Source organism: Poromitra crassiceps (assembly GCF_964638095.1).
Source record: "Poromitra crassiceps genome assembly, chromosome: 2".
Classification (NCBI taxonomy): Eukaryota; Metazoa; Chordata; class Actinopteri; order Beryciformes; family Melamphaidae; genus Poromitra; species Poromitra crassiceps.
In genome coordinates, this window is record NC_139624.1 from 43,214,599 (window position 1) to 43,238,392 (window position 23,794).

The 23,794-nt window shown below is 43.5% G+C and overlaps 1 protein-coding gene across 1 annotated transcript; it reads right to left on the reverse strand.

The window, feature by feature from the left end:
- Positions 1 to 2,857: 2,857 nt before the first annotated feature.
- cax1 (cation/H+ exchanger protein 1) lies at positions 2,858 to 23,686 on the reverse strand (the record flags this gene model as incomplete). The annotated part of the gene is made up of 20 exons (XM_083662210.1): positions 2,858 to 2,931; positions 3,502 to 3,610; positions 3,698 to 3,776; positions 4,089 to 4,183; positions 4,593 to 4,726; positions 5,120 to 5,370; positions 5,504 to 5,541; positions 6,402 to 6,520; positions 6,628 to 6,727; positions 9,589 to 9,772; positions 11,537 to 11,678; positions 12,318 to 12,417; positions 12,745 to 12,930; positions 18,982 to 19,227; positions 19,722 to 19,783; positions 19,877 to 19,993; positions 20,919 to 21,027; positions 21,315 to 21,457; positions 21,961 to 22,125; positions 23,524 to 23,686. The coding sequence occupies 20 exons, from the start codon at positions 23,684 to 23,686 to the stop codon at positions 2,858 to 2,860; spliced, it is 2,616 nt and encodes an 871-aa protein (XP_083518336.1).
- Between the last annotated feature and the right edge of the window lie 108 nt (positions 23,687 to 23,794).

The window sequence follows — 23,794 nt, forward strand, 5'->3', positions numbered from 1 at the left end:
TCTGGGTTCACCAGGAAAAAAAAGTGAGCTTTTAGCATGTTCTGTACTCTACTTATAGCCATTTATATACACCCTGTTTTCACCCAAAAGTTCTCTCTGAGAAAAGAAATTGCAGAAAATGGCATTTATGTACACAGCACACAATATCAGGCAGAACTCGCTCTCAATTCTTTTATTTTGAACTGTATTGACATCAGACATGTAAATATTATTCATTATGACACAAATGACAAAAATATATATATATGAAGTGCTTTTTTTACATTCAACAATACAGTTTGCTCAGTGTGAGTGTACAGACAGACAGACACAGACACAGACACGCGCACGCACACACACACACACACACACAGAGAGAGAGAGTTCTCTCCACAGTTGCTGCTAGATCGCACCTCCTTCCCCCTCCTTCCCCATCAGCGTTTTGCCTCCTCTGCTGCTCGTTTCCCTCCTCTCGCTGGGACGAATGCTGCGACACGAACACAGGAACGGGTCCGCGGCTTGGCTTTGGGACCAGGCGCTGCTGGAACCGGATCGATCATGTTCGTCACGGGTTTGACTAGGCAATCCAGGTTCGCCCTGCAGCAAGGCTGGCACATAGGAACGGGGTCCAGGGACCAGGATCGATCATGTTGGTCACGGGTTTGACTACCGCGGTTTCGATGTCCGCTGCTCTGCAGCAAGTCGATCAGCTCTGCAGCGTGGCGAGGGGGCATTTCAATGGCGTTTCTCCTCTGCAACAAGGAAGCGCGTTTCTCCTCCTTTCCACCTTCTTCCTAATTTCAAAGAACAGCTGCGGTATGTGTTTGATAACGTGCTGTCTGCTTGACTTTGAGGTTAGGGACCCGAAACTATGTCACAGGCTGGGTAAGTGTTTCAACTATGCGCTGCACTCATAAAAACAAAAACACGTCAAACACGTCATTGGCGGGGAGGGCTATTTCTGATAACACGTCAAAGACGTCATTGGCGGTGAATGAGTTAACAACTAAGTATGATGGCCTGCTTTACTTGAGGGGGCACACACATGGTAACTAATGGTAAAGTAATCATGAAATAATGATGAACTCCCTAGTAACAACTAAGTATGATGGCCTGCTTTACTTGAGGGGGCACAAATATGTTAACTAATGGTGAAGTAATCATTAGCTAATGATTAATTCCCTAGTAACAACTATGGTAACTAATAGTCTGTTCTTAAGTAACTACCCATTAACTACTCATGAACTAGCGGAAAAAAATTAAGGAAGTAATCATTACTTACTGGTTCATTAACATGGCAACTAATGGTCAGTTCTTAAGTAACTACCATTAAGGGTCATTAAGGAACTACCCATTAACTACTCATGAACTAGCGAAAGAAAAAAATGTTTTTTTTTTTTTTTTTTTTTAAGGAAGTAATCATTACTTACTGGTTCGTTAACATGGTAACTAATGGTCAGTTCTCAAGTAACTACCATTAAAGAACTACCTGTTAACTATTCATGAACTAATCATGAACTAATGGTTCGTTCCCGACTCGTTCCTTAGTAACTACCCAATTTTTGTGTTACAGTATTGTAAAGTGTTACCGGCCGTTCAAGTGGCTAGATGGTATGTGGGCTTTGTTTGGATGGGGCGAGGTACAAGAAAAATGGCGCTAAATTAAAAGTAGGCAGTGTCAAAGTCAAAATATAAAAACAATGCTCCTTTGGTCAGGCCGTGTACAACAATAAAAGGCGGTAGGAAAATCAGGAGGACAACATGGAGGATGACAGATGCAGGGAAACCTAAGAGGGGCACTTAGCTGTAAGAGGGGGTGCGTCGTAACTACACCCCTCTACATTCCAACGATGCTTCCCCTCCGAGAAAGCAGTGTGGTGCAGTCCCTCTGGCTGTCAGACTGCTGTGTGGTGGGCCTGGATACCGTGCGCCGTCGGGAGTTTCACTACTCGTGCTCGTAGCTCTGCCCCTTCCAAACGTCCCGTCAACCTTCTGGTTTGGCTGCTCTTGCCCGGGACTGCGTTTGTTCCTGCATCAGGTCTGCTTCATGCCTCTAACCTCCACGGCTGCCTTTAAAAAGAAGGGAGAAAAACGCCAGCCCGCTGCCAAAGCTCCGCTAATCACCCCCAGCAGTTTCCAATTTGGATCCCCTTTCCCCGCATCATTCAGGTAGTCACGTCACTCAATCCACTCATGTCTCCTCCCATACCTGGCTGCTGCCATAGCATTACAGAAAACCGTAGGAAACCTACAATCGTGTCCCCGTCAAAGTCAGAGATTATGGAGTATATTAAAGTATATTAAAACTTGGCCTGTGACACAAGTTTTATAAATTGATGCATTTATTAACAGCCATAAGTGCAGTTATTGCAGAAATGACTCATAACAATTAAACAAGAACAGGAGTATGCAACAGCGGAGTTTGGATTTGACAGGATCCAAGCAGGTTTTTCTTGGAACAGAAACAGAACGTGATTGATGGATCCGGATGGTTTTAACCAGGCTACAATCTAACCACTTTAAACAACCTATTACAATAATTCATACCCAAATTACAAAACATTCCATGTTTTTTCCTGCACTTCCCATGATGCACAAGTACACAAATAAATAGCGCAGATTGACATTACAATGCAAGTGCAGAAATGCTGCCAATAAAAGATTTTAGGCACTTTTGTAGCACACAACCCTCGCTCTGAATCACGTTTTAAAGATACTAACACACATGTCAAAACCTGGACCAATTTGATCAACGGCTTTTGTGACACGAGTAATGCATGTGTAATTCACATCACCTTAAGATATTATTACATCAACTGAGGCCTCTGTATAGTGGCATGGAATTGTGGGACTTGATGATTCCACTTTAGTCAGCACATCAACAAGAGCGTGGTGAAGGAGCGAAGAAGTAGAGTGCCAGGAGGATGAGGTAGACCACCACCAGAGCAGTACCTGCACACAAAACAGAGCTCATTATAATGTCCCTGCTAATGCAACTATGTGGCCAAGAGGAAGCATCTATCATGACTGGGCAGGGGCGGCATTAGCTCAGGAGGTAGATAAGTCGCCTGGGAATCAGAAGGTTCCCAGTTCGAGGCTGGCTCCTCCCGGTAGCATGCCGAAGTGTCCTTGAGCAAGACACTGAACCCCTAACTGCTCCCGGCAAGCAGTTGGCGCCTTGCATGGCTGCAGACGCCGTCGGTGTATGAATGGGTGAATGTGAGGTATTCATGTAAAAGCGCTTTGGGTGACTATATAAAATGCGCTCTATAAATACAGTCCATTTACCATGACTGGGGCTACAGTATATATACACATCAGCCAAAATACAAGAAGCCACAGACACACATACTCTTACCTGCTACTTTATGAATCTGCATGGTTTGAATGGATAAGTGGAGATCATGCCGATTGTAATAAAATAAGACGTTTTTGCTAAACACATTTAAGATTGTCTGCTCGTCCCTGGGAAGTGATGATGTCCGTTTCTGCTGTTGGGAAAATCTCTGTATCACTACTCACCCTGAAAGTAGTCACATTTTCCATCCATGAAGATGTAGTTGACAACAATTACACTGAAGATGCTGGCCCAGACGTGGATATCACTGAAGACAAGCACGAATCCCACATCCTGGAAAAGTCATGAGGGAAACCATTCCATTACACACACAAAAACAAAAGCTCCTCAAATCTGCTTCATTGATGTACGTGAACTCACATAGAATGCGTTGAAGAGGATGAGCAGGGGAATTTGAATCATGCAGACCTGCACAGCTATACAACTGCCCACTTCAAGGCTGAAGACAAATATTCATACCAGTTAAAATCTCATAACACTTGACCTGTGTACCGACCTTGGGCATTAACCTAGGGGAAACTACTCTAGGGACACAATAATGATGAATACGTGCTAGATGAAAATCTCAAGGATACATAACTTCTTGCATATGTATTCTTACACATTTTGTAAGTTGTAAAGTGTGTTATTCTACCTTTTGTGTGCATGATGCATTTGGTAGATTTTCATCAAGCAGTTGCATGGCATTTGTGTTCTTACCATAAATCCCATAGACTAATAATAGATTGGACAGCAATTCAGTGGCTTGTACCTCAGGCTGATATTGTTCTGCAGGGCAAACTGGATGCCGTTGACAATCTCGGGAAGCTCAGGCACCATGGCCAACACTGTGACACTGATGAAGTACTGCAGCAGAGGGGACAGGGACATCTTTCAACACAATGAAACACACTGGAAGACTTGTGTCAAGCCTAGCAAATGCCTTCTGAAGGAGCTGCTGAACTCTGGTGGTTTCCTTGGCAGTTTTTCTCCCTACATGTCAGGTTACATAAATATTACATTTCATCTTACTCCTCTTGCTGCACACAGTGTATTCAAAAAGGCACTTCTTTTCTCTGGTGTTACATGAATATCTCAACTCCAATTTGGTCATTTTTAATTTCAAGATTCACTTTAATAGCCACAGTAAGTAATCAGAAATTTGACTTGGTGCAAGTATGCAGCGCAGCAGTCACATCTATAGTAGAAGACAAAGCAAAGGCTTTCTGGTCTTTCTACATGAATTCAATCAAGGGCCCAAGCAGGTTTAGAGTACCTGGGAGACGGAGGAATGGGCCATGATAGGCTGGATGTTCTCAGTGGTCAGGTCAGCACAGGCAGCCATCAACAAGGTGGCGACAATCAGCACGGCCAAAGCCCTCCAGCGGGACCAGTGGACTACATGGTGGACTGTTGGCAACACACACAATAAGGGGACGAGCAAGCACAGGCACAAATTTACAACTTGCCTCACTGACTGTTGGGAAAGTCTCTCTGCCTCCCTCCTCCACAAACATCCATTCAGAAAGTCTGAACTTTACTTTATGCTCCCACACATTATTATTCACCCCTACATGCAGAATATTTACGTGCACCCCTTCAAAGCATGCACAGGCACACATTTACAACTTACCTCACAGGGAATGGCTTTCCTTCTCTCACTCTCACATGCACAAACAGAAAAAGGTAACAAGCAGGCCACAGGCACAAACTCTAAACTGCTTCCTTCACTAGCATTTTCCTCACTCCGGCATGCACGAGAACACCGCATGCACACAACTTCCCTCGCCACCACACACACACCTGTTCCCCAGTGGCTGGTGGTGATAATGCTGGCATTAATGCATGTGTGGTCTGTGAGCGGACGGCCAATAGTGATCTCACTATTGGGGTGGTAGGTAATGGCGCCCTCGTGTGGGCACTGACCGGGTCCATGGCCCCCTTGGCCGTCGCTGATATGGATATCATAGATGTGGGAGTGGGTCTTCAGAGTGAAGATGAGGCCGATCAGATAGGCAGCAGGCAGCATGATGGAGATGGTGTACACCAGGGGCCTGGAGACACACAAACACATCAATTCACTAGTGACACACAGTTCTGACCCTCCGTTGCATTTTGCTGAGCAGGTTCCTCACGGAAAGTGCTTCAAAATTAAACAAATCTAATGCAGGTATCAGCTGTACTTACTCAATTTGGGACAGAACCAATTGCGGGTCAGTTTGACTCTGTTGAATGAATGATAAATAGAAGAAAAAAATAGAAGATCATACAGGTGCTCACTGCCATGGTCTATCTAGATTACCTAAGGTTTTATACAACAGCCATTAATCAATCATGTTTCCCTTGCAACAAGCAGAATGTGTGGCAGCAGCGGGACCCATGCAGTTTTCATCTCTATGGTGAGAAAGACCGAACTGTGTCGATACAAACATCATGAAGTTTTAATCTCTATGGTGAGAAAGACCGAACTGTGTCGATACAAACATCATGAAGTTTTAATCTCTATGGTGAGAAAGACCGAACTGTGTCGATACAAACATCATGAAGTTTTAATCTCTATGGTGAGAAAGACCGAACTGTGTCGATACAAACATCATGAAGTTTTAATCTCTATGGTGAGAAAGACCGAACTGTGTCGATACAAACATCATGAAGTTTTAATCTCTATGGTGAGAAAGACCGAACTGTGTCGATACAAACATCATGAAGTTTTCATCTCTATGGTGATAATGACTGAACTGTGTCGATACAAACATCAAAGCAGTGGAGTGGAGAGAAAGCGCGACACACGTGAATCACACCATTGTTCTCTAGTCTAGACTGTTGGTCCCGTCAGTCCATTGTGTCATTTTAGGATAAAACTACATGTTCTCAAATTAGTTCAAGGAGCAGCTTTTGAACAAACCAGGCTGTTTTGTCGCTCGCTCTCATCTGCGACAACACACACCCGGGATGCACATCACCACTGAAGTCACACAAGATCACTCGCTGTCTCTCCGATAAGTGGGAGGTCACGGGGAAAGTTGTGACCCGCCGTGTCATAGTGACAGATAAGCTAGAGGTCACAGGGAATGTTGTGACCCACCGTGTCGTGGTGACAGTCCTTGCAGATGAAGGGTGCGCTGACATTTCCCAGGGTGCTAGTGCAGCTCTCACACACCAGATTACCGTAGGTCTTCGAGAACAGAGTGGGCGCAAACACACCTGGGGACAGTATTATAGAACGAGGATCAGTGGAGGGCTTTAGAGTATGAACCTGTTGATTGAGGCATTATGCTTTAGGTGTGTATATGAGCAGGGAGCGGACATACCTCCTATGGATACAAAGAGCAAGGCTGAGCTCACCCCTGCTGAACGGCTGTTAAATCGCTGCTCCCGGTGCTTGATCCCCCCGATGATCATACAGATACCCTGGGCAGATGACAGAAACGCACACAGTCAACAACAGGTGAAGATGTTGTGGTACATGTTGGAGCCTACATGCAGTCCACAACAGGTAAAGATGTTGTGGTACATCTTGGAGCCTACATGCGTCAACAGGTGAAGATGTTGTCCTACATGTTGGAGCCTACATGCAGTCAACAACAGGTGAAGATGGTGTCCTACATGTTGGAGCCTACATGCAGTCAACAACAGGTGAAGATGTTGTCCTACATGTTGGAGCCTACATGCAGTCAACAACAGGTGAAGATGTTGTCCTACATGTTGGAGCCTACATGCAGTCAACAACAGGTGAAGATGTTGTGGTACATGTTGGAGCCTACATGTAGTCAACAACAGGTGAAGATGTTGTCCTACATGTTGGAGCCTACATGTAGTCAACAACAGGTGAAGATGGTGTCCTACATGTTGGAGCCTACATGCAGTCAACAACAGGTGAAGATGTTGTCCTACATGTTGGAGCCTACATGTAGTCCACAGCAGGTAAAGATGTTGTGGTACATGTTGGAGCCTACATGCAGTCCACAACAGGTAAAGATGTTGTGGTACATGTTGGAGCCTACATGTAGTCCACAGCAGGTAAAGATGTTGTGGTACATGTTGGAGCCTACATGCAGTCAACAACAGGTAAAGATGTTGTGGTACATGTTGGAGCCTACATGCAGTCCACAACAGGTAAAGATGTTGTGGTACATGTTGGAGCCTAGATGCAGTCCACAACAGGTAAAGATGTTGTGGTACATGTTGGAGCCTACATGCAGTCAACAACAGGTAAAGATGTTGTGGTACATGTTGGAGCCTACATGCAGTCCACAACAGGTGAAGATGTTGTGGTACATGTTGGAGCCTACATGCAGTCCACAACAGGTAAATATGTTGTGGTACATGTTGGAGCCTACATGCAGTCAACAACAGGTAAAGATGTTGTGGTACATGTTGGAGCCTACATGTAGTCAACAACAGGTAAAGATGTTGTCCTACATGTTGGAGCCTACATGCAGTCAACAACAGGTAAAGATGTTGTCCTACATGTTGGAGCCTACATGCAGTCAACAGGTAAAGATGTTGTGGTACATGTTGGAGCCTACATGCAGTCAACAACAGGTGAAGATGTTGTCCTATATGTTGGAGCCTACATGTAGTCAACAACAGGTAAAGATGTTGTCCTACATGTTGGAGCCTACATGCAGTCAACAACAGGTAAAGATGTTGTGGTACATGTTGGAGCCTACATGCAGTCAACAACAGGTGAAGATGTGGTACATGTTGGAGCCTACATGCAGTCAACAACAGGTAAAGATGTTGTGGTACATGTTGGAGGCTACATGCAGTCAACAACAGGTAAAGATGTTGTACATGTTGGAGCCTACATGCAGTCAACAGGTGAAGATGTGGTACATGTTGGAGCCTACATGCAGTCAACAACAGGTGAAGATGTGGTACATGTTGGAGCCTACATGCAGTCAACAACAGGTGAAGATGTGGTACATGTTGGAGCCTACATGCAGTCAACAACAGGTAAAGATGTTGTGGTACATGTTGGAGCCTACATGCAGTCAACAACAGGTAAAGATGTTGTGGTACATGTTGGAGCCTACATGCAGTCAACAGGTGAAGATGTGGTACATGTTGGAGCCTACATGCAGTCAACAAGAGGTAAAGATGTTGTGGTACATGTTGGAGCCTACATGCAGTCAACAACAGGTAAAGATGTTGTGGTACATGTTGGAGCCTACATGTAGTCAACAACAGGGGAAGATGTGGTACATGTTGGAGCCTACATGCAGTCAACAACAGGTAAAGATGTTGTGGTACATGTTGGAGCCTACATGTAGTCAACAACAGGTGAAGATGGTGTCCTACATGTTGGAGCCTACATGCAGTCAACAACAGGTGAAGATGTTGTGGTACATGTTGGAGCCTACATGCAGTCAACAACAGGTAAAGATGTTGTGGTACATGTTGGAGCCTACATGCAGTCAACAACAGGTAAAGATGTTGTGGTACATGTTGGGGCCTACATGTAGTCCACAGCAGGTAAATATGTTGTGGTACATGTTGGAGCCTACATGCAGTCAACAACAGGTAAAGATGTTGTGGTACATGTTGGAGCCTACATGCAGTCCACAACAGGTAAAGATGTTGTGGTACATGTTGGAGCCTACATGCAGTCAACAGGTAAAGATGTTGTGGTACATGTTGGAGCCTACATGCAGTCCACAACAGGTAAAGATGTTGTGGTACATGTTGGAGCCTACATGCAGTCAACAACAGGTAAAGATGTTGTGGTACATGTTGGAGCCTACATGCAGTACACAACAGGTAAAGCTGTTGTGGTACATGTTGGAGCCTACATGCAGTCAACAACAGGTAAAGATGTTGTGGTACATGTTGGAGCCTACATGCAGTCAACAGGTAAAGATGTTGTGGTACATGTTGGAGCCTACATGCAGTCAACAACAGGTGAAGATGGTGTCCTACATGTTGGAGCCTACATGCGTCAACAGGTGAAGATGGTGTCCTACATGTTGGAGCCTACATGTAGTCCACAGCAGGTAAAGATGTTGTGGTACATGTTGGAGCCTACATGTAGTCCACAGCAGGTAAAGATGTTGTGGTACATGTTGGAGCCTACAAAATAATCCCTCATATCATGTCAAGGACCACTAGGAGGCCGACGTGAATAGTTGAAATTCACAGTAAATGAGATATGATGTGATATGAACGTGCCCGATGGTCCTTGTGCATCTATGACAAACTTTGTGATGTTCCCGGTTACTGCTGAATGTTAACTGATGTGTTGGTCTGTCGGTCCTTCTCAAGACACTCACAGGTATGAACAGTATGCACCCGAGCAAGGTCCCAGTGAGTGCAGCTTTCACAATCTCCTCGAAGCACTTGCTGTTAGCGCGGTGGCCCTGCAACAGAGCTGTGATGTAGAAGGTCATCTCTGTGATGGAGCCAAAGGTGGCATTCACCACTGCTCCCACCGCAAAGTTACTCTGTGCTGAAATGCTGCGGGAATACGTACAAGAACAGACTCACCACCACTACATTGGCTCTCAGCATCTCAAGTGTCAGGGTAAAAAAAAAAAAAAAAATGTCAAAACTGTACAGCATAAAGCTACTAGACTAGAGGTATGCTATGAAACTTACTGTAGTTTTCAAAGTACCGTAAATTCCGGACTATAAGGCGCACCGGTCTAGCCGCACCTTCAAAGGTATTTTTTTCTTATATAAGCCGCACCGGTCTATAAGCCGCGGGTGTTTTGATGTTTAATTACCATATGTAAGGCTTCGTGCACAGAGGGGATTGTCGGGAAAGAGATGGCTGTTTGGGGAAGCTCCCATTTATTAACATTTCAACAAAACAAAAGTCAGGTCACTAATCCCCAGACAAAATCACACATTGTGGTATTTTTTGTTTTTTTTACAGTGCACACAGTGTCCGCGGTGTGGTGAAAAGAGGGCAAGAGAGGAAATTAAAACAGAAGTGGATTTATAGTTAGAAAGAGTGCTAAAGAAGAGAGAATTCCGTTTTTTATTTTTTTATTTTAGTTACTCACAGTACTATTGACCAGTCCAACTCAAAAGATATTCGGCAGTTTCACTTTGAGCTCTTGTTCCGCCGCTGTCCATCAATGGTTATGACGAGTCTCGCTGGGTACAGTACGCCAAAGCGATATCCATTGACTTTAACCTTTTCGATGATGCTGTTGTATGTTGCGCGTTTCTGTTGCACCAACGCGGAGAGGTCCTGCCGGACGAAAAAGCGCGTACCCTCCCAGGTGAGGGGCTTCTTCCCCGCAGCCTGGAGGATGAGTTGACGGTCGGGCCAGCGGAGTAGGCAGATGAAGATGGCCCTCGGTGGCAGGCCGGGGTCTGGACGTGGCCGAGGCGCCCGGTGTGCCCTGTCCACCTCTGGTGGTTTCTCGCCTTCCTTCAGGTCCAGGATGTAACACAGGATTTTGCCACGAAAGCGTCCATGTCACCAATCTCAGCTCCCTCTTTTACATTGATCAGGTGAATGTTATTTCTTTTACTCCTGCTGATTAAGTCATCAACCTGCGTGTGCAGGGGTTCGATTTGTTTTTGCATTTTATCCACTTTCGGACTCACTGTGTTGTTTTTGTCCTCCAGTGCGCTGATGCGCTTTTCCGCATTAGAAACTCTGTTCGCTTATTTTCTTTAGTGAGTGAGTGGATGGACTTCTGCACGTTTTCAAACTTGTTTTCAAGCTGCTCAAACCTCTGAGCGATGTCGGACTTAATCGATAGTGTTTCACGGAGTAAAAGTTTAGCCCAAGCCGTGTATCTCCAGCCTCCAGCAGGTGAGTCATTTCCTCATTCATGGCGGTGATTTGCTTCGTCTTTTTCTTTCTGCTTACCTGTGTTGTGTTATGTTATGTTATGTTGTTAAAAGAGGGCAAGAGAGGAAATTAAAACAGAAGTGGATTTATAGTTAGAAAGAGTGCTAAAAAAGAGAGATTTTTTTTTTTTTTTGGAAAAAATCCATAGATAAGCCGCACCGTTATATAAGCCGCAGGGGGCAAAAAAGGCCAAAAAACGGGAAAAAAGCCGCGGCTTATAGTCCGGAATTTACGGTACATGTACTGTACAGCATGAAGCTACTAGAGGTATGCTATGAAACTTCCTGTAGTTTTCATTGTACATATAAAGCATGAAACTAGTAGAGGTATGCTATGGAATATTGATTTCAGGTTTTGCAGAGTATCTGACCGCGATCTCCTTAATAAGTGGCATGTTAAAAAAACATTACCTTGCAATACCCATGCCAATATAGTAGGAGAGGGGGATGATGGAAGAGATGGCCGTGGCAAACTTTGCCTCCACGCTGAAATAACGGTGGCCTCTGTCTGTGTAGCCAATGATCAGAGTGACCAACACCAAGGGAAGGCTGTCTGCAAGGAACAGACTTAAGGACAATTAGCACAGCCAAATGGACAGACCAATAGATTAGGAAACAGTGATCAGGAGGAGGACAGTGCATCTGAGTGATGATGGAGATCTGTAGTGCACATTCACAATGACAGAAACAAAGAGCTTGTTCAAAATCATGTTTTCTGGAGATGGAAAATGCCATATTACTCAAGCAGGAGGTAAAATAGCTTCCGATTATAGCTCCCCCCCCCCTTCCCCCCACACACACACACACACACACACACAGACACAGACTTTGACAAGAGTATGGGGAACCGTCTGACTCCTGCTGGTCATTGTAGGAGGTGCAGCCAGCTGCACACTTGTTGCCGATTGTACTGTGACTGTCATTTCAGAACAAGAGATATTGGCCCAAATGGATTTTTCATTAGCATTACACTCATCCATTGTTTTGGATCCGTGGTCAGAGCCTATTTATATAGCTCAGTGGGTCAGACTGACAGCAGCCCCATGATTCATGTCGTGAGTGCAATTTACTGCAATGCATTCCAATGGTGTCACAGCTGAGCCTAGCAGATTTAAATCTCTTTGCTTCTTTCTTACAAGCCACTGACATCCCTTCCCAGTCATTCTGTTCCCCAGCTGGCCAACAAGGATACTGAGAGCCAAGATGTTGATTCCCTGCACAGTGTATTTGTAGTAGTACAGATTGAAAGCTCGGTAACAGCATAGGACCACCCTGGTCTCACACCCATGGGTCTGCAAAAGAGAAAAAGAACACTGCCATTTCCTGATGAGGTTTAAATAACAGAACCAATTTTATCAAAGGTTACAGCAAACACCCCAATCAGATTGGCTTCTTATTGGACTGTTCACGACAAGACTGCAATAGTAAACTAGAGTACCATCAACGACAGAACAAGTGGAGTGCTTCAGTCGCACACAACAATAGTCAATTGGGGGCTATGACAAGGAGCAGACAGTATAAAAACTGCAGCCAATAAAGGAAAAATAATTACACACTAGCTCATTTATTTTTGCCTTGACATTTACCAACCCCTGACATTGCAGGAGGTTTTCATGTACCTTTTCCAGTTTGTGGATCTGGACATCCTCTGGTGCCATGAGGAGGATGGTGCCAAGGGTGCGAGCGTTCATCTTGGCCACAGGAAGGGTGAAGACCAACAACCAGGAGAGCACACAGGCCAGGGAGTGCACCACAGCCAGCGGAGGGTAGCCCAGCACCAGCCACACATAGGTGTTGAAGCGACACTGTATGGGACAGTGACAACAGCTGAGCCACACAAGGAGCCAAAACACAGAAAGCAGCAGAAACCCCTGTAACGGCGGGGACACACTGGTACGCGGAACTTGCGCACATGCACCGCACCTCCATGCAGAAGTCGCTTAAAGTGTCCACACAGAGAGCGCAGCTCACTTTGCGCGCTCTGCTCATCCGCTATATATTTTGCCCCAGATCTACTGTCTTCGTTATCATGGGTAGTAAATAACGACATAAATATACAAAGTAATATGTTTGGGATAACTGTTAATGGCTACCTTCGGTGTTATAAAAAGCAATTGCATCATATTAAGTCTGTTCTCCTCCCGTTTTCCCAGTGCGTGCTGTTGTAGAGAGAAGGCGAGTCCTAGCTCTCTACTTGTTGCTCCGCAGGCAACGAGCCCCTAGAAGCCGCTCCCCCTCTCCAACTGCCGTTTCTCTCTTTCCACACTTCCAAAGGGGCAATCATAGTAGGGTCATCTGTGGCACTTCCGTGACCGTGGAGAGCGAAGGTCCGTTTCTCAATGGATTTGTCATCTAGGAGGGTTAATAAACAAATTTAGCCGGGGTGTATTTTTAAAAAAGGCGGGGAAAATATTTGAGAGACCAAAATCCAAAATGTCTGCCGTGGAAATGAACTTTTTAATGGTTTGACCTACAATGATGCACAATACATGGTTTCAGAGCTTATTCTGGTCAAGGAATACATATTTGGTGTTTATATAATGATTTGACTTATTTTTGACCTTCAAATACAAGATGGCTGCCAATTTTGAGCTCTAAAAGGCAGTTTTTTCAAAATCGTCATAGAGCCTTCATATTAGGCTTGAATGACAGGTCTTCTCATGATGAGTTGAACAATATACAGTATAAGTACACAGAAGTAATCTCTGAGGTCAATAAAGTCAATGTTTGTCTGTAAACAACAGTTGCTGATTTGCGGTTTCCCATTAAATAGGGTAGGCTACTGAGAATATGGTGTCCAGTTCATCCCATCACATTTTCATAATGAACCAAAAACAATTTTGCACTATAGATGGTTTTAACTTGACAACAAAAACATTCTAAATTGAACCCCCGCTCACTTCCTGTTGCAGTGTTTGCTATGGACATAAAAGAAAAAAAAACATTCAAGTGCAGGACTGACCATTCTGTGAAAACCGTCTATACAGCTGAGCAGCGAAAACAAAAGTAATGATGTCGAGTGAATATTTCTGCAGTTTGCCGAATGCTGAGAAAAAGGAAGTGCTGTGGGGTTGCGCTCTGGTGAAAACCGTCTATAGCCTAACATAAAATAGTATTCTGTATGCAAAGCTAGCAAGGTTAGTTGCTTGAGCTGAATTTAAAGGTCAACTCAAAACAAACAATGAAATTAACTTTGAAATTAAAACTGAATCCTAGGCTACTAAATTTCATCAGCACACAGTAAAGGAAACTTGTCTTTGAACTCAGCTGACTGTCTAGTCCTAATCCCTGTTGTGCAATGTCCCTTTTCAGTGAAGTTTTAGTTTTTGTTAAGAGTATGGACTTTTAATGTTGACCTTGTTGGTAGGCAACGGCCCTTTTTCAGTCAAGCATTTTCAGATTAGCTCAGTCAGTCTGTGAAGCAGTCAGTGTCAGCACTTGCGCTAGCTCGCTTTTTCTCTAACTAATGTTAACATTACACACTTTAAGACACTTTGTTTGAGGATATCAACGTTATTCACTAGTCTAAAGATAGTTCTACCATCAAGAACATATAAAACAAAAGCAAAAACAATTTTTATTTGCAGAAGTCATCATTGATATTTGGTGTTAGCTAACGTTAGGTAACATTATTATTTTTAGCTAAAGTTAATGTTATCTGTCTCCACACTTCTGTCAACTGACATATGCATTTGCTTTTGAAAATAAACAGCCTGGCTTGCTTAAGCATAACTGAAGATTAAATAGAAATATAACATGACGAATGCATGTACCGATTGGTTGGCCCATCTTCCCAGGAGGTGGTGGTGTAAACATCATCAAATTTATCAAGTCCTGACCAGTCTTGGGCTTTTAATTGTAAGCTGTCCCATTTGCCTTGATTTATTGTATCGGTGGGCTTGCAAGGCTTGTCACATTTTAGGACACATTCATAGGACATTGTGTGCTTTGTCTTTCATTGGGAGGGAAAGCAACTCGCTATTATATTACTGTTATATTATATTGCTGTTATACGCTGTTTATTTTCAAAAGCAAATGCATATGTCAGTTGACAGAATTGTGGAGACAGATAACATTAACTTTAGCTAAAAATAATAACGTTACCTAACGTTAGCTAACACCAAATATCAATGATGACTTCTGCAAATAAAAATTGTTTTTGCTTTTGTTTTATATGTTCTTGATGGTAGAACTATCTTTAGACTAGTGAATAACGTTGATAACCTCAAACAAAGTTTTCTTTTTTATATATTCCCCCCCCCGATTTTTTATCCCATTTTTATCCCCCATTAGTGCTAACGTAATTTCTTTATCCTGGTTGCTACTCCACCCTCTGCCGATCTGGGGAGAGCCGAAACTGGCTCCATGCTTCCTCCGAGACATGGGCAGTTAGCCAGCCGCTTCTTTTCACCTGACAGGGGAAGCTTCACCGGTAGGACATAGCACGTGGGAGGTTCACACTATTCCAACCAGTTCCCCTCCCTCTGAACAGGCGCCCTTAACGACCAGAGAGGTGAACCACATTAGCAACCACGATATTGCATGTTTTTGGTGAAGGGGGTTCCTATATGAAGAAAACCCCCGGGAGGCACGGGGAGAACATGCAAACTCCACACAGAAAGGCCCTTTTGACGACCCCACCCGGGCGGTGGGCACTCGAGGACATGCGGACGGGCACGCATTCCTTCAGCGTTCACATCGTCCCAGGTGGGAATCGAACCCACGACCTTCGAGCTGTGAGGCGATAGTGCTTACCACTACACCACCGTACCTCCTTTTATATCCTCAAACAAAGTGTCTTAAAGTGTGTAATGTTAACATTAGTTAGAGAAAAAGCGACACTGACTGCTTCACAGACTGACTGGGCTAATCTGAAAATGCTTGACTGAAAAAGGGCCGTTGCCTACCAACAAGGTCAAGATTAAAAGTCCATACTCTTAACAAAAACTAAAACTTCACTGAAAAGGGACATTGCACAACAGGGATTAGGACTAGACAGTCAGCTGAGTTCAAAGACAAGTTTCCTTTACTGTGTGCTGATGAAATTTAATAGCCTAGGATTCAGTTTTAATTTCAAAGTTAATTTCATTGTTTGTTTTGAGTTGACCTTTAAATTCAGCTCAAGCAACTAACCTTGCTAGCTTTGCATACAGAATACTATTTTATGTTAGGCTATAGTGCAAAATTGTTTTTGGTTCATTATGAAAATGTGATGGGATGAACTGGACACCATATTCTCAGTAGCCTACCCTATTTAATGGGAAACCGCAAATCAGCAACTGTTGTTTACACACAAACATTGACTTTAATGACCTCAGAGATTACTTCTGTGTACTTATACTGTATATTATTCAACTCATCATGAGAAGACCTGTCATTCAAGCCTAATATGAAGGCTCTATGACGATTTTGAAAAAACTGCCTTTTAGAGCTCAAAATTGGCAGCCATCTTGTATTTGAAGGTCAAAAATAAGTCAAATCATTATATAAACACCAAATATGTATTCCTTGACCAGAATAAGCTCTGAAACCATGTATTGTGCATCATTGTAGGTCAAACCATTAAAAAGTTCATTTCCACGGCAGACATTTTGGATTTTGGTCTCTCAAATATTTTCCCCGCCTTTTTTAAAAATACACCCCGGCTAAATTTGTTTATTAACCCTCCTAGATGACAAATCCATTGAGAAACGGACCTTCGCTCTCCACGGTCACGGAAGTGCCACAGATGACCCTACTAATCAACAACGTAAATAAACATTATTTCACTTTGAAATTGGTTTTATTTGACGAATGTCCGGTTTCGGAGTTCCTGTCTGCCCTGATCTGATCTGTTCTGCTTGACAGAGTCACTCACGGGCGCAGACGGCCGCACAGGAAAATAGAAATCCAGGCTGAGTTGCGCGGCATGAGCATCCGCTGAGCTGAGCGTGAGCTGCACGCAATTCGGTGTGGACTGACAGATCTGTTAACATGGTGTCCTAATGAAAACTGGCTGCGCACAAGGTCGAATGGTGGCGCCGCTCAGCTTATGTGCAGGAGTTGCGTGCGGTGTGTTTTCACCATTAGTCCTCTGATGCACAAATACTTTTCACACCAGACTAGTGAAATACACAGGTCAATCCAATCATCCGTGTAAACGAGCTGACCTGGGCAAACCTTCAAAAGCCCTGGTCAAGAGGGTTTCCAGCCACCCGGTCAAACTCTAGTCTGTGCAAAAATGTAAAAACTCAGTATTTACAGTAACAGAAGGGGGGGGGGGTTGTATGGGAGAAAAATTAGGCCAATGTAGAAATGTCAAAAACTGCAGTTCCGTGAATGGCCGCTTGAGGTTGTCTACAAAAGGGACTCATTCCCCATTCAACCACCTCCCATGTTAAAATGCCTGACTTTACAGGAGAAATAAACATGTTTCCAGCCTGGTTAAAAAAATTATTTTGTCTCTAATTTCACCTTTCATAACAACTGTATTGGGGGTGGGGGGTGATTTATTTTTATATAACGTGCCCATTTATAGTCTAATAGACTAATAGGTTTTCAAAGTCTGAGACTGTGGGCCTCCCCTCAGACAAAGCTCAATTCCTGGATGCCTATATCCGATGATTGTTATTTGATGCAATACACACTCCACAATTGTGCCAAGATAGGCTGATATTGCTGTTTGACATACTTCAGACTACCGGTACACCAAATGCATTAAAAAGGTCTATCTGAAGGCATTTATTCATTTCTGACTCTGGGAACATGGGGGGGAAACTGTTAAATTCCCCAAAATTACATCTCTGAACTATCTCTTTAACCAAAAAAGTCACACATTTAGGCTACTCTTCTATGTGATCTCCTTTTGATAACTAATGGAATATTTTGTTTTCAATTCCACTCACTGAGCCTCCCCTGAAACTGTGTGGAGCCCCCCTGGGGAGGCCCGCCTCCTACTTTGAAAACCTCTAATAGACGATTTAAAAAAAAGACTACTGGGCGTGATTGACAAGATGCCTGTCCAGTGATCACACAGCTCGCCGATCACAGACCAATAGCCGGTGGCGCTGCGGCTCTGTGGAAAACTCCTTGGGCCAAATGTATAAACCATGTGTACATACGAAAAGTGTGCTGCACCACTTTCCACACAGGTTTCCGAATTTATAAAAATCCACTGGCCTCTCACATCATGCATGAGTCCGACTAGTGTGTCAAAAAAGGATAATGTGTGAATTTGGGTGACATTTTATTTAGAGCAGCTACACAGATTTCTACCCCTAAATATACACAGAGTTGTATTCATTTGGCCCCTGGTCTCATGTAAGGTAAGAAGGTGTCCAGGCAGAGATGTCTGGGACTAGGAGTAGGCACAACTGGGGAGATCTCGAAAGAACTGCCAACAACCAAGTGAGGTGGAGGACATTCGTCATATCGCCCCCTAGAGGAGCCAAGGGCTTGCTGTACGTTAAGTCATGGGTCAAAGGGGTAATAGTTAGTCAATCTTTCTGGTTGTGTATTTTGATTGTTTACCATTTATGCAGCACTTGGATGCAGCACTTTGTAACATTTGTTACATGTTGTACGACTAAAGTGTATTATTCTTAAAATCAAGACTGTTTCAATAGTTTCACATGCCACACCTGTATGTGAATTTACAGTAGGCTAATAACTATCAATGTAGGTGGTGCTTGGCAGAGGCAGTCTTGCCATTTAATTAAACAACCAGTCGGTTTAGCATCATATTTTGCCGTTGACTCAAACCCAGCTAGATACATGTGAAGTCCTGTGTGTTCTTATGTGCAATGATACTTTGTAAGTCAACATCCAGCTGCACTAGTGCCACATAATACATTGTATTGCTTTACTGATTTCCTCACCCAGTGTGGTGAAGCTTTTTTTGAAGGGAGTTCTGGGACAGGGATCTCAATGGGCACAGGTGAAGACATCAGAAGGGGAGTGGCCTCCTTCTCCTCTGGCTCCTCCTCCTCCTGCTGGTCCTTGCTGTCTTCGTTGTTCCCCTCCTCGTTGTCCCCCTCCTCGTTGTTCCTCTCCTCTTGGTCCCCCTCCTCATGGATTGCCTCACAGTTTGGGAACTTGACACAGCAGTTCTTTGCGTCACTGGCCTGACCACACCAAGGGACAGGAGGAACGAAAGAAGATCATGACCCACATGCCCTCAGTAATCCAGTTGAAGGTATAATGACTTCAACTGGAATACCCAGGGCAATTTCTAGCAATATTCATTCTTGATCAGTATCCCTTTATACAGAAATACACAGAACACCAACTGTAACAAGTTGGACAATGTGTTAATATGCCTCAGTATTACCAGCTGATAAACAGTTCAGCAATAATGGAATTTGTGCTCATAATAGCCATTGTTAACAGGAACAGTATCTAAAATAGTACTGCCATATTAATGTACAAATGAATACACGCACTGTCTGTGGGACCTACATTTTATTTGTTTATATCTCGTATATTTGGTCTAATTTATCCTATGTTACTTGAGCACCAATCACACCAAGTCAACAGAATTCTGATTCTACATATTGAAGGTATACCATGTCAATATAGACTAGCTGAAAATATACTGTATTAGATACCATCTTATTACCTTCTCTATTGACTTCCCAAATGGCCACATAAAGTAACAGGTCATCTTCCAACACAGTTTCCCTGGGAAAGCGAAATGGTTGAACATTTCAGAGATGAAACTCTGAATACTTATGAGGTGCACAGGTTTTCAAAAGGATTTTAAAGTATTCCTACCATAAGGGGCTCCGCAGATTGTGAGAAACATCACAGGACAAATGAGGAAGTAGATTAGAGAGATCCACCATCCAAATAAAAACACATAAGCTATGTTCCCACAGGTGATCACAGAGCCTGAAACAGAGGCACAAATAAATGTAATTGGGTTATGATCCGAGTGTGGTAAGAGAAGATTATCTTAAGGATCAAATTCTGTTACATGGGCAATTGTGTTGTGCTTTCTGTCAAAGATTCAATTATTGTCTCAATGAGTATCCCAGTGGCTCCCAAACATATTCTGTCAGCCCCCGCTTTTATTATATAGAAACATTTACCCCCCCACACCGCATCCCAAATGTGCTGTCACCTACCGTCTTTGTTGTGAATTAATTAAGTGCACTGATATATAAACTCCATTGTTCAGTTTGTTTTACTGAAAATAATAAATAAAATCAACTTCCAAAAAGATTTGATGGCAAAAAATAAACTAATAAACTTTACCACTCTATTCCTTCAAAAGTTGTAGCTGTCATAGATTATGTTGCATAGTTGATTCTTGAATATATTTACACATTTAATAAAGCAAAATTAACTTCAACTTTTTACATTGAACAGTGCAGCACAATGTCACCACTTTTAACAACAGGAGAGAGGGAGTGAAAGAGAGAGGGGAGAGGGAGACTTGTAGAACCCATTTTAATTCAGATATCTTGAGGTGAGAGGGACGCATTTGAAAATGTTTTGTGCCCTCACCAAAATGTAGCCTAACTTTGGAGTGTGCTCCCTTCCCAACAAGCTAGCATCACATGGTTGGTACCAATGGATGCAGTAACGGGAGAAATTGCCATTCGGGAGCCCAGTGGGAGAAAGGGTTAAAAATCTGAAGTGTTGGCAGGTATGTGCGTGCACCCCCCTGTAGTTCCTCTGCGCCCCACAGTTTGGGAACCACTGGAATAGCCTTTGTGTCTCAGTTTAAACTGAATTAAATGGAGATGGGAAGAAAAGAGACAGACCTGCTTGAGGCTTAACAGTGTTCAGATCAGAGTACAAAGAGACAGACCTGCTTGAGGCTTAACAGTGTTCAGATCAGAGTACAGCTCTTTGACAATCTCCGACCGGTCCTTGATGGGCCTCTCTGTCACATTGCCCTTCCACTTTCGGAAGCCAAACTGAAGGGACACACACACACACACACACACACACACACACACACACACACACACACACACACACACACACACACACACACACACACACACACACACACACACACACACACACACACACACACACACACACACACACACACACACACACACACACACACACAGGGTTAAATGCAACTATCCATCATGCTAGGCTAGCAATAGATGAAAATCAAATGGATTCAGTTTCCCATTAGAAGGTATTACAGTATATGTTGTAGAGGAGAATCTGGACTAAGCAGAAGTGGTACCTTGTAGTTGTTGGCCTCTCTGTTGGCCTCCACCTCATTCTCAGCTCTGATGGTGGTCTTGGTGCTGCTCTCATGCCCCTGCCAAACCCCTTCTCCGAACTGTGACGAAGTGGACCGGGCTATGGTCCCGCTGGACTGTCCACCTGTCAACATCACAACTGTTCAAGCTGTTCCCCATGCATGACGGAAAGAGGGGTGAATCAGATAGAACAATCTACAGATGAGCGGTTGATGATCGTTGATGAAATAATTTAATTTAAAAAATGTATATTTAACTGTAAAAAATCTTTCAAACCATCTCAGTCAAGGGAATTTATCAAGTTATGGGAGGACATTTGCCTTGATCTTGTGAGCTCATAACTCACAGCACATCTAGACTTAAGCCTGACTCATATTTTTCAACAAGTGGAAACAATTGTGAAGCAAATGGGGTGAGAACTTCACTTGTTTCCAATAAAATTTTACTTGTTTCTAGATTATCTAACCTCATTGGCTGAGTTTTCATTTGAAGACAAACAGGGATACTGAACAACTTGAGTTTTTTTTTTTTTTTTTACAGTGGCAACTAGAATCTATAACGATATTATCAAGCCAACCGGGACAGAGGCTAACTTTTTAGAGGACAGCTGGCTGTGTGCAGCCTCACCTCTAGCAACAGCGAGGAGACACTTTGGTGTGTAGTGGCAGAAGTGGCGTGAAGTGTCTGGGGAGGGGGTCCCTGAAACAGCCAGGTCTGGGAGGTGGGCGCCTGGGACACAGAGCCTGTCACTTTGGGATGGTCGCTGTGGAAACTGTTGATGCTGCTCAGGATCTGCATGGTTTTTGGAAAATGGCAATGTTATGGATAACAGTTCTTTTGATATGGAATAAATCACATCCAAGTTACATATTTAAAAAGGTGTATGAAGTGCTGAGGTGCTGCCCCATAGCACAAAATGTATTACTTTGGCAGGTCTCAAACTCACTTTCTGGTCTATAATTTTTTGGACTATACACCAAGTGTCCCATATTAAACAAAACAAACATTGCCGACCCAAGTAAAATGCTCATATTTTACCAAAGGCGTTTGTTGACATTCAGAGCCTATCTGTCCTGAGGAATCTTCTGTGACTAACAAATACCTTCTGACAGTCATGCAACATGTCCCCCCTATCCCCCCTCTCTTGGCCATCAGGCCCTCTGATGCTCTGTCTGTCGTGACTGATCACATTATCAATGGATTACAACGCATACGCATTATGGAACTTGGTGGAATGTGCCGTTCCCTTTAATACTCCCAAAATAGAAGCATGCTGGGTTGTGAGTGGCTACCGTGTAGCTACTCTCTCAACCACCAACCCATCTTACATGTCACTCTCCATTGTGCAAAGTGTGATAAAGGAGAAAAAAAGCTTTAAAGTAAAGGATAAGATTTTCTATTCCAGGTAGTTGACTTACAGACTGAGGAGTAGTGACTTTAAGCATTTAACTGATTTTGGAATAAACCAGGGAAAAGGCTGCTCGATGCCGCCTGCTACAACATTTTTTAATCCATTTGGGTAGTGACCTTATGGTATCTCCTGAAAAACGTATGGTTGTTGTGAGAAAGACAATCAAATTCGCATGTAGATTGGTTTTCATCATAAGGAAAACCACCACCAATATTTAAACACAATATGACTGGACCCCCCTCTGATAAGATGTTTTGCTTTTAGAGTTTTATTACAGAAAGTGTATGAAACCCATAAACAAAATACTCATACATTCTGTCATTGTGTTACTTATGGATGGAATTAGTGGAAAATAAATTATTTTTGCAAGGGACCCCCTGGAACCTCCTGGAGGACCCTCAAGGGGGTTCCCGCTGTTGTAGTCTGGTCTGACTTTGAGTCAAAGATTTTTGTCAGGCAAGGTGGTCGGCAATATTCCACATAGCCTATAAAAAGGTGGATTTACCCTCCTCTAATTCATTGCATTTAAAGTTATGTCTCTACACTAAAAACATTTAATATGTCTTTTAAAAGGCGTATGGAAAAAAAATTGCCTACTTTAACAATTCTAGTAGTGACTGAGGGAGGACATAGTACAGCACGTGATTTTGATGGAAGCATTACGCTAATTTAATTGACGATATAAACAAAGATAGATGCTCATTATTTTACAGAGGGGATAACGCACTGAGCCACGTGGAAGGTTGATGACAACATGACGGAAAGTGAGTTTGCCTCACCTGTGCTGTCCGCAGCGGACCTCCTACGCAGGTTTTCTCTGTTCGCCTGGAGCTCATTCTCAGCTCTGACGGTCTTGGTGCTGCCCTCATGCCCCTGCGAACCCTCTTCTCCGAACCGTGACGGAGTGGACCGGGTCGGGGTCGGGGTGCCGCCTGTCAACATAACAACTCAAGCTGTTCCTCATGACAGAAAGAGGGGCGAGTCCGATAGAACAATCTACAGATGAGCGGTTGATGATCGTCGATGAAGAAAAAAAAAAAAAAAAAAAAA